The sequence below is a fragment of the Mandrillus leucophaeus genome, unplaced genomic scaffold (genome assembly GCF_000951045.1).
Source record: "Mandrillus leucophaeus isolate KB7577 unplaced genomic scaffold, Mleu.le_1.0 Scaffold334, whole genome shotgun sequence".
Taxonomy (NCBI): domain Eukaryota; kingdom Metazoa; phylum Chordata; class Mammalia; order Primates; family Cercopithecidae; genus Mandrillus; species Mandrillus leucophaeus.
In genome coordinates, this window is record NW_012103521.1 from 3,080,481 (window position 1) to 3,094,584 (window position 14,104).

General features: G+C 36.8%; 1 protein-coding gene across 2 annotated transcripts in view; it reads right to left on the bottom strand.

Moving 5' to 3' along the window:
• Nucleotides 1-14,104, bottom strand: part of METTL25 (methyltransferase like 25) — a 113,829-nt gene that overhangs the window by 4,160 nt on the left and 95,565 nt on the right. The window contains exon 10 of one of the 2 annotated variants that reach the window (XM_011988663.1): nt 11,239-11,294. The exons of the other annotated variant lie outside the window; for it this stretch is intronic. Within the exon in view, the coding sequence (XP_011844053.1) occupies nt 11,265-11,294 (30 nt within the window). The 3' untranslated portion in view covers nt 11,239-11,264. Of the gene's footprint in view, nt 1-11,238; nt 11,295-14,104 lie in introns of those variants that run through there. 2 annotated transcript variants of the gene reach the window in all.

Sequence of the window (14,104 nt, forward strand, 5' to 3'; positions counted from 1 at the left end):
ACCATGCTGGTCATCATTTATGTTTGTTTCAAACTAGAGATTGTTGATTTTGTTCCTCGGGATAAGACATTTTAGAGAAATATGTTCTGTTGATTTTGTCTGAGATCTGTAACCGTGGGCATTTCCTCTTGACATCTTTCTGCATCCCTCTTTTACCTTCATTATACTTTGTAATATACATAGTTTAAGATTTCAAATTCTTTCTGATATTGACAAAGAGAGTTTTGTTTCTCTTTCTCATTCTGTTTGCTGCTTTTGAGTGTATTCTGGAGAGAAAAGGTGAGAACACCTTTTTACTCTAATGTTTAAAAAAAAGTTTGTTGTTTTAGGAGATCTAAAACTAGATATTATAGACTAGGCATTGTAAGTATGTTTGATGCAAAAAAGCCAAGGGAGAACTCCAAACAGTGAAACCATATGCAAACCTGTGTGCAAAAAAACCCAAACCAAATCAAACCAAAAATGACCTTGTTCTTACAAGTGCATAAGAAGTATACAGTTGGCCTTCTCTAACTGCAGGTTCTGTACCCACAGACTCAATCATCTGCAGATCAGAAATATCCACACACATACACACAAAATAACAATGCAAAGTGACATCAGCACGACAACTGACTACAGATGCCTGATGCCAGTCACCCCATACAATAAAGACACAAGGCAATGAATATACTGATGAGATTTGACTGGAGTGTTGAATGGAGAGCACTGGAGTACAGCAGGGAAGTGGAGATGCACCTGTGGTGATTAGAAGTCCAGGTGGGCAGTTTGGACACACCTAGCCTCTGTAGCTCCATCTTCTCTGATTGGATGAGATCTGCCCCAAATCAGCAGAAACTTCCTGTTACAGGGAAAAAGTAAGCAGAAGAATGCTACCAGCCCCTACTGCCATAACAAACACTTACCATCCTTTCTACAGGAGAATCTCATAGTCCTCATAAGTAGTGAGCCCAGTTTGGGAGCTTCCAGGAACCCTCACAGCTGCATTGTCCCAGATGAGGAGTACAATGCGTGCACTCCCCACCCCCACTTAGCCTTGTATGCCAAGCTTCTACAGCACAGAGCCATCGTAAGACCAGAGTAACATCAGGAGTGCACCCTGTTCTGAAAGTCAGTGACACTACCTCTACACCAATGGGGCTCTATCTTCATTCCACCAAGCCCATATGGGTGGCTGACTGCCACAACCTAAGCTGCATGGGGCCTGGGTCCAGGATTGGCTGTCACCCTGGTCCTACACAGCAGAGAAACCAACTCACTTCTAGACACAAAAACAGTCTGGCAGTCCTGTCTAGTGTAAACCTACCCTTGAACTGGCAAAATTGCTGCACGCCCTCTCCTGAGGGGAGAGGCCGTGAAGCCTCCAAACAACTGACATGCTCTGGGGCCAGGTGAAGTACTACACACCCACACCCAAGGATGTACAAACAGCCCTGTGGTGCCACACCCCCTGAGCTACCCAAAGGTCCAATGCACTCAATCAGGGTCTGAGAAAGACAGTCCCACAGTCTGCCCCTAGAGGGCAATCACCCAGGCTCACTGAGCAGCTGTGGGCCTATGACACAGGCCTGAGAAATAGCTCTGGGGACCATCCCCATTATACAAGCCTCCAAGCCAGCCGAGTAGCTGTGTGCCTACATTCCAGGCTTGAGAAGCAGCCCTCCCCAGGACAGACCTGGCCGACATGCCCTAGGGTCAGTTGAACAGCCTTGCACCCCTGTCCCAGGCCTTGAGAAACAGCCCTGCGGGCAGCTCTTTGCAGTCCCACCCCAAGCTGACTGAACAACTGTGTATATGCGCTCCCAGCCAGAGTAACTCCCCAGAACCCCAGTGCCAGCTCCAAGCTGGCTGACCCATCATATGCAGGCATGCACCCCCAACCTGAGAAACAGCGCAGTGAGGCCACCCCTAGCAAAGCTGCCCCACCACTGTCCACAGACTTTCTCAGCCTAGGCCACTGAGACACTCACGAGTGCCACTAGCATGAACTGCATCTGAACAATCTATGTGGACACTGCACTACTGCATCCACCTAGGACCACAGCCAATGTACCCCACCCTACTAATATCCCAAAACCCATTCATATGAGTAAGCCTTTCCTTATGAAACCTACTCTATAAAATTGGATGATGTGACTTTTCCACCAAGTGCATAGAAACCAATGCAGGGAAACATCAAACATGAAAAAGCAAGGAAACATGACACCTCCGAAGGAACACAATAATCTTCTAGTAGTGGAACCAAACTATAAGGAAAGACACAAAATGCCAGAGAAAATAATTCAAAAATAATAATCTTAAGAAGACTCAGTACAAATAGATAAGTCAATGAAATCCAGAACGATAAATTAAAGAGATAGATATAAAAAAGAACCAAATTGAAATCCCACAGCTGAATAATTCAAGGAATGAAATAAAAAATACAATTGAGAGCTTCAATAACAGAATAGACCTAGCAGAACAATTTTTTTCAAAATGAAAAAGACAAAACATTTTACTGATGAGTGCACAAATGAACCTAGACAACCACTAAGAGTTCCTCACACTTTCATGTACTCACAAAATTATTTCATCTTTATAGACATAAGTGAACAATTGGCTCTGCTACTTCTTAAAGATGTGAAAAATTTCTTAAGTTTAAATATACAGTCTTAATTACTCCAATGTCCCAATGTCCCAAGACAGATTGTAGGTAATGGAATCTCAACTGCATCTCAAAGAATCAAAAACAAAAAACAAAACTCAATGCAATCTATAAGATTAATATATTTATAGGAAAAATTCATATTAAGTAAATTCTACCCCTTTCTCCCTCTTATCTATTCTCTCAGTTATTGACAATTTTTTTATAGTATAAGAGGGCAGCAAAATTTCTCAACTTTTTCAAAAATAAACTATTAAAAAGATACCCAAGAGACTTATGAATATAACACCATTGAAATTATTTACTGAGAAAATACTTTGCATTTCTATAGTATTTTTAAGTAAGTTCTCCAAACTGCTTCAGAATCTGTAGTGTTTTCACAAGTTACATTTTATTGGAGTTATCATCATATGACATAGTTGGTATGGAAATGATTACATCTAATAGATGAAAAAGATTTAGACATAAAGAACATCATGCCCTAATGTCATATGATGTTACTGCTAAGAGTTAGGATTAGAACTCTCACCCTATTCTTAATCCAGTTTGGTATCCTAAGACCCTATAGATTCTGTTTCACAGAATGCTACTAGTCACTGTGCTCATGTGTTCAAACAAGTTTGGGCAATGCTGTATTAAACAAAGCCAACCATATTCCCAGAGGCTTTACCATGCATAATAAATATCCAGGAAGGGTATGGAGAATAGGGCAGGTGCCATAAACTGAAAGCCCTGTAGGCACCAGATAGGTAACAAAAGTGAGGAGGCAGGGCTAGAGAATGTGGCCCCATCTAGTGGGGCCCTGACCACACAGGAATGCAGTCTAAGCTAGCCTAGTCTTTTCAGAGAAGCTACAAATCTGAGTTTTAATTTCAAATTCCAAGGTATTTATGCATGTTGCATCAATTTAAGAAAAAGAAAACACTGTAGTATGAAAAAAACATTTAGGTCAGATCAGGCTGGTCTCATTTAGAAAATCTGAAATACCATGAGTCACAATTTTATTTTCCCATAGGACCTTCATTCAAAGGATCTATTAATTTCTTATACCTCTGCAGAACAGTGTTGAAAATGTGCCCTTTGAAAGCAAGCCTCTTGTCCTCCTAGACCATTATGGTGGGAGCACCTCTAAACCCCAAGCATGAATTATTCAGGGTTTACTTAAATTGAAGTCAAAATTAATACCCAGCCTTAACTGTTCATGTAGAAATGTTTCTTTTCTGACAAATCTAGCCCTTGCAAATCTATATTTCTCAACTTCTCAACAATTATACTGATAACTGAAGATATCTTTACAATAAGCCTCACAATTGAATTGTGAAAAATAATACCATAATTGATTTGATATGAAAAAGACCCTTCAACTTTCTGAAACAATTTTAAATATATAAGTGGTTTGAAGGCATTTACAAGTTTAGAATTTGGGTTGAAACTAGTGAGAGTTTCAAACACTATAATACTTGCAATGTAACTTTTCTAAGGCAGAAAGTCTTTTTTTTTTTTTTTTCTTTTCCTATTCTTTCCTCTTTTCCCTTTCATTTCTGCCCTGTCTTCTTCACTTCTGCCCGGTAAAAATTAGTTCAGAGAGCCTGATGGTTGTTTACCGTAGTGCCTAGCATTGTTTACTGTAGTGCCTAGCATTTTAGTAGAAACAGCATAAATGTGTTTAATCACGTGGCAAATGATTTTCTCCTTGTAGCGCCTACTAGGTCCATACTCACTTCTTTTGACAGGTAAAATACTCAGCTTCTTTTGACTGGTAAAATAGCTACCCTGATCCAGGGATCAAGTACTGAATGCATCATATTTCCAGAGCCATGAGAAAATAAACACACCTGTTATAGTCAAATGAGACTAACTCCTATTTTATTTCCATGAATGAAATAAAAACCTGGGTTCATTGGGAACCCTTGGAGGAACCTAAGAAATGTAACATTTGGAGTTATAATATAGAAATAAGAAATAATCATGAATTTCTTTCAAATACTCTCAAATCAGATTTTTTAAGTCCTATTTCTTTCTTCTCAACAGCTTTGGTGGCCAAGATAGAATTTCATTTCCTACATTGTCAGTGATTATTCTCTTTGATGGACACAGGATTTGTGGAGTCTAAAGAGAACATACAATTCTAAAGTGTTCATGTTGGAAAGGGAACTCTGCAATGATCAGAAGGATTGAGTCAGTTTTAGTATAAAAAATGAGAACTATATTAACAATGAGGCTGACTACACAGAGTTTTGAGCTAGAGACTCACTCTACCCGATACCACTGACATGTTGAAATGCTAGATGAAACTGACATAGAAAAATAATCCTGGAGTTTAAAATATGTCTGACATGGTAGTATCTGGTCACTGTCTTCTGCAGTCATGGGCATAAACCTCAAAGAGCACCACTTTAATCCATGACATAAAGATTAACCTCAATAATATAGATACCTTCTGCATGCACTTGTCTTTCACCTGCACTCTGCAAAGCTCCAATTAGAAGGTGGTATGGTTTGGCTGTGTCCCCATCCAAATCTCATTTTGAATTGCAGTTCCCATAATCCCCACATGTCCTGGGAGGGACCTGGTGGGAGGTAATTGAATCATGGGGGCAGTTTCTCCCATGCTATTTTCATGATAGTAAGTTCTCATGAGATCTGATGGTTTTATAAGGGGCTCCCCTCTTTGCTCAGCTCTCATTCTTCTCCTTCCTATTGGGGTGTGAAGAAGAATGTGTTTGTTTCCCCTTCTGCAATGGATCTTAAGTTTCCTGAAGACTCCCCAGCCCTGAGGAAATGTGAGTCAATTAAACCTTTTTCCTTTATAAATTACCCAGTCTTGGGCAGTTCCTTATAGCAGGGTGAGAACAGACTAATACAGAAGGTCTCTCAACAAAACCATATGCAGTTGCAGCATCTTCCATATGATGTAGAAATACTTTATGTTAATGTTGACATCCAAAAAAGTGAGAAACACCAAGACAGAAATACAGATTTAAAAAATTAAAGTGTAGGGAATTCTTACTAACTCATTATACGAAGCCAGCATAACACTGATACCAAAAACAGATAAGGACACAACAATAAAAACATAAAACTACAGGTCAAAACCTCTGACAAACATTAAACACAAAAATAATCAACAAAATACTAGCAAACTGAATCCAACAGAATATCAAAGATAACACACTATGATCAAGTGAGATATATCTCAGGAATGCATGGCTGGTTCAACATACACAAAGCAATAAATGTGACATGACATCAACAGAATGAAGGATAAAAACTGTAGTATTATCTCAATAGATGTAGAAAAAGCATTTGATAAAATTCAACATCCATCCATGATAAAAGCTTTCAACAACCTTGACATGGAAGAAACATGCCTCAACATAATAAAGGCCATATATGACAATTCCATAGCTAACATCATACTGAAAGGGGGAAAACTGAAAGTTTTTCCTCTAAGAACTTTAACAAGGCAAAGATGCCCAGTCTTACCACGCTCATGCAACAAAGTACTGGAAGTTCTAATCAGAGCAATTAGGCAAGAAAAAGAAATAAAGGACATCCAAGTTGGAAAGGAGAAAGTAAAATTATCCCTGTTTCCAGATGATATGATCTTATATGTAGAAAAACCTAAAGATTCTACCAAAAAAAAGTCTTAGAATTAATAAACAAATTTAGTAAAATTGCAGAACATAAAATCAACATACAACAATTATTGCATTTCCATACAAAATGAACTGGATTACAAAATTAAGAAGTCAATTCCATTTACAATAGTCATAAAGGAAATAAAATATATATGAATAAATTTAACCAAGGAGGTAAAAGACCTCTACAAGGAAAACAACAAAACACTGAAGAAACTGAAGTGGATAGAAACAAATGGAGAAACATCCTATGCTCATGGATCCAAAGCATTAATAATATTAAAATGACCATACTACTCAAAGCACTGTACAGGTTCAATGCAATCCCTATTGAAATACCAATGACATTCTACACAGAATTAGAATAAAAAAGTATTAAAATCTGTATGGAGTTACAAAACATCCAGAATAGCCAAAGCAATCTTGAACCACAAGAACAAAGCTGGAAGCATCACACTACTAGACATCAAAATGTTCTACAAAGCTGTAATAACCAACACAACATGATACTGGCATAAAAACAGAAACACAGACAAATGCAATAGAACAGAGAACCCAGAAATAAATTCATGTGTCCACCAAAATCAGCTAATTTTTGACAAAGATGTCAAGAATATACATTGGGGAAAGAATAATCACTTCCATAAATGTTGCTGGGAAAACTGAATATCCATATGCTGAGGAATTAAACTAGACACCTCACCTCTCATCCTATACAAAAATCAACTCAAAATGGATCTCAAGACCTTAATATAAGACCCAAAACAACAAAACTACTAGGAGAAAACACAGGGCATTGAAATGCTTCAGGATATTGCTCTGGGAAAATATTTTTGAGTAAGACCTCAAAAGCACAGGCAACTAAAGCAAAAATAAGCAAAGAGGATTATATGAAACTAAAAAAGCTTCTGCAGAGCAAACAAAACAATCAGATTGAACAAGACAATCTACAGACTAGGAGAAAATATCTGTAAACTCTTCATCCAACCTAGAATTAATATCCAGAATATACAAGGAACTCAAATATCTTAACAGCAAAACAACAACAACAACAACAAACCCAAACATCTAAGGAAAAAAAGGCCAAATAATCTGAGCTGACATTTCTCAAAAGAAAACATACAAATGGCCAAAAAATATAGAAAAAAAATGCTCAACATCACTAATCATCGGGGAAATGCAAATCAGAACCACAATGAGGTATCACCTCACCCAGTTAGGATGGCTATTATGAAAAAGATAAAAAATGACAAACGTTGGCAAGGATGCAGAGAAAAAGGAACTCCCATACTCTGTTGGTGAGAATGTAAACTAGTATAGCCACTATGGAGAAGAGGATAGAGGTTCCTGAAAGAACTATAAATGGAACTATCATATGATCCAGCAATCCCACTACTGGACATTTACCCAAAGGAAAATAAATCAATATATCAAAGAGACATCTGCATCCCTATGTTTACTTAACACTATCTATAACAGCCAAGATATAGAATCAACCTAGGTGTCCATCAACAGATTAACAGGGACAAAGAAAATGTAGTATGTATAAACAATGAAATATGATTTGGCCATAAATAACATTGAAATCCTTAATTCCTGGCAACATGTGTAGAACTGTAGAACATTAGGTTAAGTGAAATAACCCAGGATCAGAATGTTAAAAACATAGTATCTTCTCACTCAGATGCAGAAGCTGGGGGAAAAAAAAAGCTAATCTCGTGGAAGTAAAATGTAGTACAGAGGATTCCAGAGGCTTAGAAGGGTAGGGGGAAGTGCATTATAGAGAGTGATTTGTTAAAGAATATAAAATTATGACTAGATAAGAGGATTAAGTTCTAGTGGTCTATAGCATTGTAGGATGACTATAGTTAACAATAATATGCTATGTAGTTTCAAATAGCTAGAAGGAGGATCCTGAATGTCCCCAAAACAAAGGAAAGATAAATGTTTGAGATGATGGATATGCTAATCATCCTGGTCTAATCACTATACACAATATATATTGCAACATCACTATGTATATCATAAATATGTACAATTATTATTCGTCCATTTAAAAAATAAAAAACAATACAGTATAACTACTTACATAGCATTTACACTGTATTAGGTATTATATGTAGTCTAGAGATTATCTAAAGTATACAGAAGGATATGCATAGGTTCTATACAAATACTGTGACACTAGGGACTGGAGCATCCATGGATTTGGATATCCATGAGAGTTCTGGAACCAATCCCTTGAGGACAGCAAGGAATGACTGTATTCATGTGTTTTTAAGTGAAAAATTCAGTGCTTAAAGAGTGATTTCATGCTTTAATCAACTTTTTAAATTAAATGCTTAAAAATTAGGCTCATTAGATTACAGATATTATATACCTGATGTAAATGACGAGTTGATGGGTGCTGACGAGTTGATGGGTGCAGCACACCAACATGGCACAAGTATACATATGTAACAAACCTGCACGTTATGCACATGTACCCTAGAACTTAAAGTATAATAATAATAATAATAATAATAAAAGAAAATTTTAAAATGAAGAGAGTATCTCATTTAAGCTGTATATATACATCTTAAAGACAGATGTCAGAAGTATATTCATGGTCTCATGTTACAGATATGTATATTTATGTATATACATTATGTTAAATGAAATAAGCCAGGATCAGAACGTTAAACATAGTATGTTCTCACTCATATGCAGAAGCTGGAAAAAACATTAATCTCATAGAAATAAAATATAGTACAGAGGATTCCAGAGGCTTGGAAGGGTAGGGTCAAGTGGGGTATAGGGAAAGATGTGTTAAAGAATACGAAATTATAGCTAGATAAGAGAATTAAGTTCTAGCAGTCTACAGCACTGTATATTCATGGTCTCATATCATAGACATCATTAATAAGTGTTAAAGCAAATGAGAGCCTCTTCAACTTCCTGAAGATAAAAGGAAGGCATTCGAATGGAAGCACTGCCTGGTATAGATCATCCTTACGCAAGAACAGACATGCAAACTTAAAAACTGAGTGTGCACACTGAATGGCAGCTGAAAGTACTGGTCATGAATGCCATTGCTCCATACTGCTCAACTCTTAGTCTCTAGAAAAAGGAACTAGCATGAGTTAAGTTGTGCAGTAGGGCCCTAGTAGGGCTACTTAGTGGGCTCTGAATCACCTAGAGGAAGATATCCAGTCCTAAAGAGAAACTGGAGTGGGAGACAGTATATAAGAAATCATGCTCAGGTGCTTTAGAGTTTTTTTTCTTTTTTCTTCCCACTTTCCTTGTAGTTTGTTGACAGTGATTTTAACTCTAATATATTCTATGCATTAGACAGTACATGTCTTAGTATCCAAAATGTTTCATACATTTGACCAATTTCATCCTATCAGCCAGACTTTCACGAATTAAAGTCCTGGATACAAGCAAATCTTCTTTAACTCTTTAGTACAATTCATCATTCCTTGATTTTCTTCTGCTTTTATTTCAAACTTTAATTCCTTAATCTGTTTTAGAAATACATTTATTTTGTCTGTTGACAAGCATGAATTTTCTCTTTATTTTTTTCTCGTAGGTTTATTGTTTGCCTGATGATTGCTAGTTTTGGAAAAATGCCAAACAAGCATTCTTCTGCTCAGTGTCTGTTAATAAGTTATATAAGTATGACAAACAGAAGCATGAGTTCTAGAGTTAAACAGCCTGGATTAGAATCCTTCCTCCCCAGTTTCCTAGATTTTGGGCTAAAGAAATCCACTTAACCTGTGTCTCAATTTCCTCATCTACAAAACAATAATAATATCACTTATTTTGTATGGCCATCCATAGTACTCAATGAGATAATATAAACAAAACTTTTAGCACAGTGCCTGGCACAAAGCAAAGGTTTGGTAAACATTAATTATCTCATGTTGTTTCTAAAAAATAAATATATTTTATAACAGTTTTGTATTACAGAAATTTTGAAAATAGGACAGAGAATTTCCATATACTATATACTATTTTCTCCTATTGTTAACATTTTACCATATGGTATATTTGTTATAATTAGTGAACCAGTATTGATACATTATTATTAACTAAAGTCCACATTATATTCAAATTTCCTGAGTTTTTATTTAATGTCCTTTTCCAGGTCTAGAATCCCATCCAGGGAACCCACACTGCAATTAGTCCTCTTGGCTTTGACAGTTTCTCAAACTTGTCTTGATTTGCAGACCTTGACAGTTTTGAGAAGTACTGGTCAGGTATTTTGTAGAATGTTTCTCCACCAGGGTTTGTCAGATACTTTTCTCATAAATAGAGTGGAGATACGCTTTTGAAAGAACCATCATAAGAATAAAGTACCATATTCCTCACCTTATAACAAGAGTACATACTATCAACATGAATTATCACTGTTCATGTTGACCTTGATTACTTGGCTGATATTCTGTTTGTCAGGTTCTTCACTGGAAAGTTCCTCTTTTTCCCCCCTTCACGTACTATGCTCTTTGGAAAAAAGTCACTATGCACAGGCCACACTTAAAGAATGGGGAGTTTTGCTGTATCTCCTTGAGGAGGAAATATCTACATAAATTATTTGGAACTCTTTTCCATAGGATATTTGTCTCTTCTCCTCCATGTATTTATTCATTCAATTTGTTTTTTAAAGTAAATCTATATAAGGGAGGTCTAGATAAGCAAAGGAGGACCACATACTGTAACTTTTAGAGTGTGGGTTGGATGAGTGGATTACAGACACAGTTGTTCAGAGACCCTCCCCACATCATATGTGATGAGAAGATGGGTTAGTAACTGAGGTAGTTCTCACCACCTGATGGTGGGACTGAAGGTTCTTGGTTAGGACATAATTGACTTAAGAACTAAAGTAAGTGGATGTGAAGGTGAAGGCATCAGCAGATCCTGTCAAAAAAGTCAAGGAAGACAAAGCCAGTGGCAAGGAAGCTGAAGTGTTCCTGATATTCTCAGGTTGATAGAGGAAGTTATCCAAAGATTAGTATCACTGTGATCTTCTGGAATAAATAGAGCAAAGGTCACTCAGTATGTTTATTACTTTTAGGTATGATGTCATTTTGTACATAACTGATCTTCCTAAGCTTGAAACATATGGGCTTTTTGCTTTTTAGTTTTCAAGTTTTCTATTGATAGATCCTCAAATTCAGCAATTCTTTCCTCAGTTGTGTTCAGCCTAATAATAAGCCCATCAAAAACATTCTTCATTTCTATACCAGTATTTTTTTGTTGTTGTTTTTCTTTTCTTGGAGACAGAGTCTTGCTCTGTCATCCAGGCTGAAGTGTAGTGGCACAAGCATAGCTCACTGCAGCCTCCAACTCCTGGGCTCAAGCAATCCACCTGCCTCAGCTGCCCAAGTAGCTGGAACTAGAGGTGCATGCCACCACGCTAGCTAATTTCTGAATGTTTTGCTGAGATGGAATCTTACCGTGTTGCTCAGGCTAGTCTCAAACTCCTGGGCTCAAATAATCCTCCTGTCTTGGCCATACAAAGTGTTGGGATTACAGGTGTAAGCCACCATGGCTGGCTACTGTGACAGTATTTTTGATCTTTAGCATTTCCTTTTAGTTCTTTTTAAAAATTTCAATCTATTTCCTTACATTTTCACTTTGTTCTTGCAGGCTATCTACTTTGTCCATTAGAACTCATTATTATTTTAAATTCCTGGTCTGACAATTCTAACATCTTTGCCATATCTGAATTTGGTTCTGATGTTTGCTCTGTCTCTTCATTCTGTGTTGTCTTCTAGTATGCTTTGTAATTTTCTAGATAGCCAGATATAAAGTACTGGGTAAAAGCAGCTGCTGTAAATAAGCCCTTAGTGATATGATAGCAACGTGTGAGGGGAGGGGAAATGATTTTCAATGGTTTGTAGTCCTATAATTATGTCTCAGTCTTTTAGTGAGCCTGTGTCTCTGTACTACAAACTTTATCAGTGCTTCTCAGTATTTTTACCCTTTCTTGGGTGGCACAGGATGGCTAGAGTAGGCTGGAGTTGGATATTTTCTTTCTCCCCCCATGGAATGTTAGAGTTGGCTGAAGCTAGGTATTCTCTTTCCCTCAGGTGAGTTAGGCTCTGATAAAACACTAGCAGGTTAAGTTCTGATTATATAGTTTCTTCTGAGAAACTATTCATAAGAAAGTATTCAGAAGAGTAGAATGCTCTGGTGTATTTCAAAAATATTTTTCTTCTCCCCTTGATGGAAGCAAGAGGGAATTTTTTTCTCTATTATTCTTTTTTTTTTTTTTTTTTTTGAGACGGAGTCTTGCTCTGTCGCCCAGGCTGGAGTGCAGTGGCCGGATCTCAGCTCACTGCAAGCTCCGCCTCCCGGGTTTATGCCATTCTCCTGCCTCAGCCTCCCGAGTAGCTGGGACTACAGGCACCCGCCACTTTGCCTGGCTAGTTTTTTTGTATTTTTTTAGTAGAGATGGGGTTCCACCGTGTTAGTCAGGATGGTCTCGATCTCCTGACCTCATGATCCGCCCGTCTCGGCCTCCCAAAGTGCTGGGATTACAGGCTTGAGCCACCGCACCCGGCCTTCTCTATTATTCTCTAAAACCAGGTTGAGCTCATTAAGGTAAAACTCACAAAGGTGTGGGTGGTCCCTTACGAGTGGTTCCCTCTGTAGTTTTTAATTCCTAAAGTTGTCCACACTGAGCCTCCAACAATTTGTCAATTACAGTTCAGGTTTTCCTACCCTGGCACCGGTTTCTGTGGAGGTTTCTGTCCTATAAGTTGTAAATCTCTGTATTTGCCTGTCTTTCCAGTTTGAGAGGTAGCAGTTTGCCCTGTGACCTCACTTCTCTTAAGATTTGTGGACTTTTCTGGTTTTTTTTGTTTTAGCTTTTACTTGCTAAGACTGAGCGGCAGTCTCCAAGCTTTTATATGCTGGACTGGAAGCTATCCACTGTAAATGTTTTTGTGAAAAGTAAATAAGGTAATGATTGTGGTGTCCATAGCATAATATCTATCACAGAGTAAGTGTTTAGTAAATATTAACTATTATTAATTTCTTATTACTAATATACTAATAAATATATTAAGAAACATTTGCTGTGGTTATTATTAAAGACAAACTGGGAAAACAAAGCAGAAAGAATGATAATAAATTTTTAAATGTATTAAGTAAAACTATAGCTCTTAATTTGTGACAATAATGCTTAGGTTTGTGTTCTTGATATTAAATACAAGACATGAAATGAGATATGCACTAAAGGTTTGCACTAGGTAAGACTAATTGGAAGGAAGATCAGTCAGATGAATGAAAAATTTTTTTTTAAAATAACCTAATAAATTAATTAGTGTAACCTTGTCTATTCTCCTTCATTTATGCAAAAAGTAGGAGAGTCTTCATTTTAGTGACTAAATTAAAATATTTATAAGCATCATGTTGATTGTGTTATTACTCATAGTACATATAAAAAGATTACAATAATTAAAAGTATTATATAGTTAGCATTTACTATATATATTGTGTTAAGAACTTTAAATAGTCCCACTTCAACTGCTTTAAGTAATAAAGCAACTGGGGACTAAATGAATAATTGATTTAATAAATAATAATACCTTTTAGCTTTGATATAACATTGTTATGTCCTTGTAACATTTTCAAGAAAACTATTTCATGCCTTTGACCACCTACTCTATTGTTTGTTTCAATTTATAGTCAATTCAAAATACCGGAGTTATCCAAGTTCATTTAATATTTTACTTAATAGCTTGTCTGAATAACGTTGAAAGCTTTTTTTTTTTCTCAGCGGTAGAATATTTATTACTATCAGTCAACAAGTTTATCTTTCTGCTTTCAA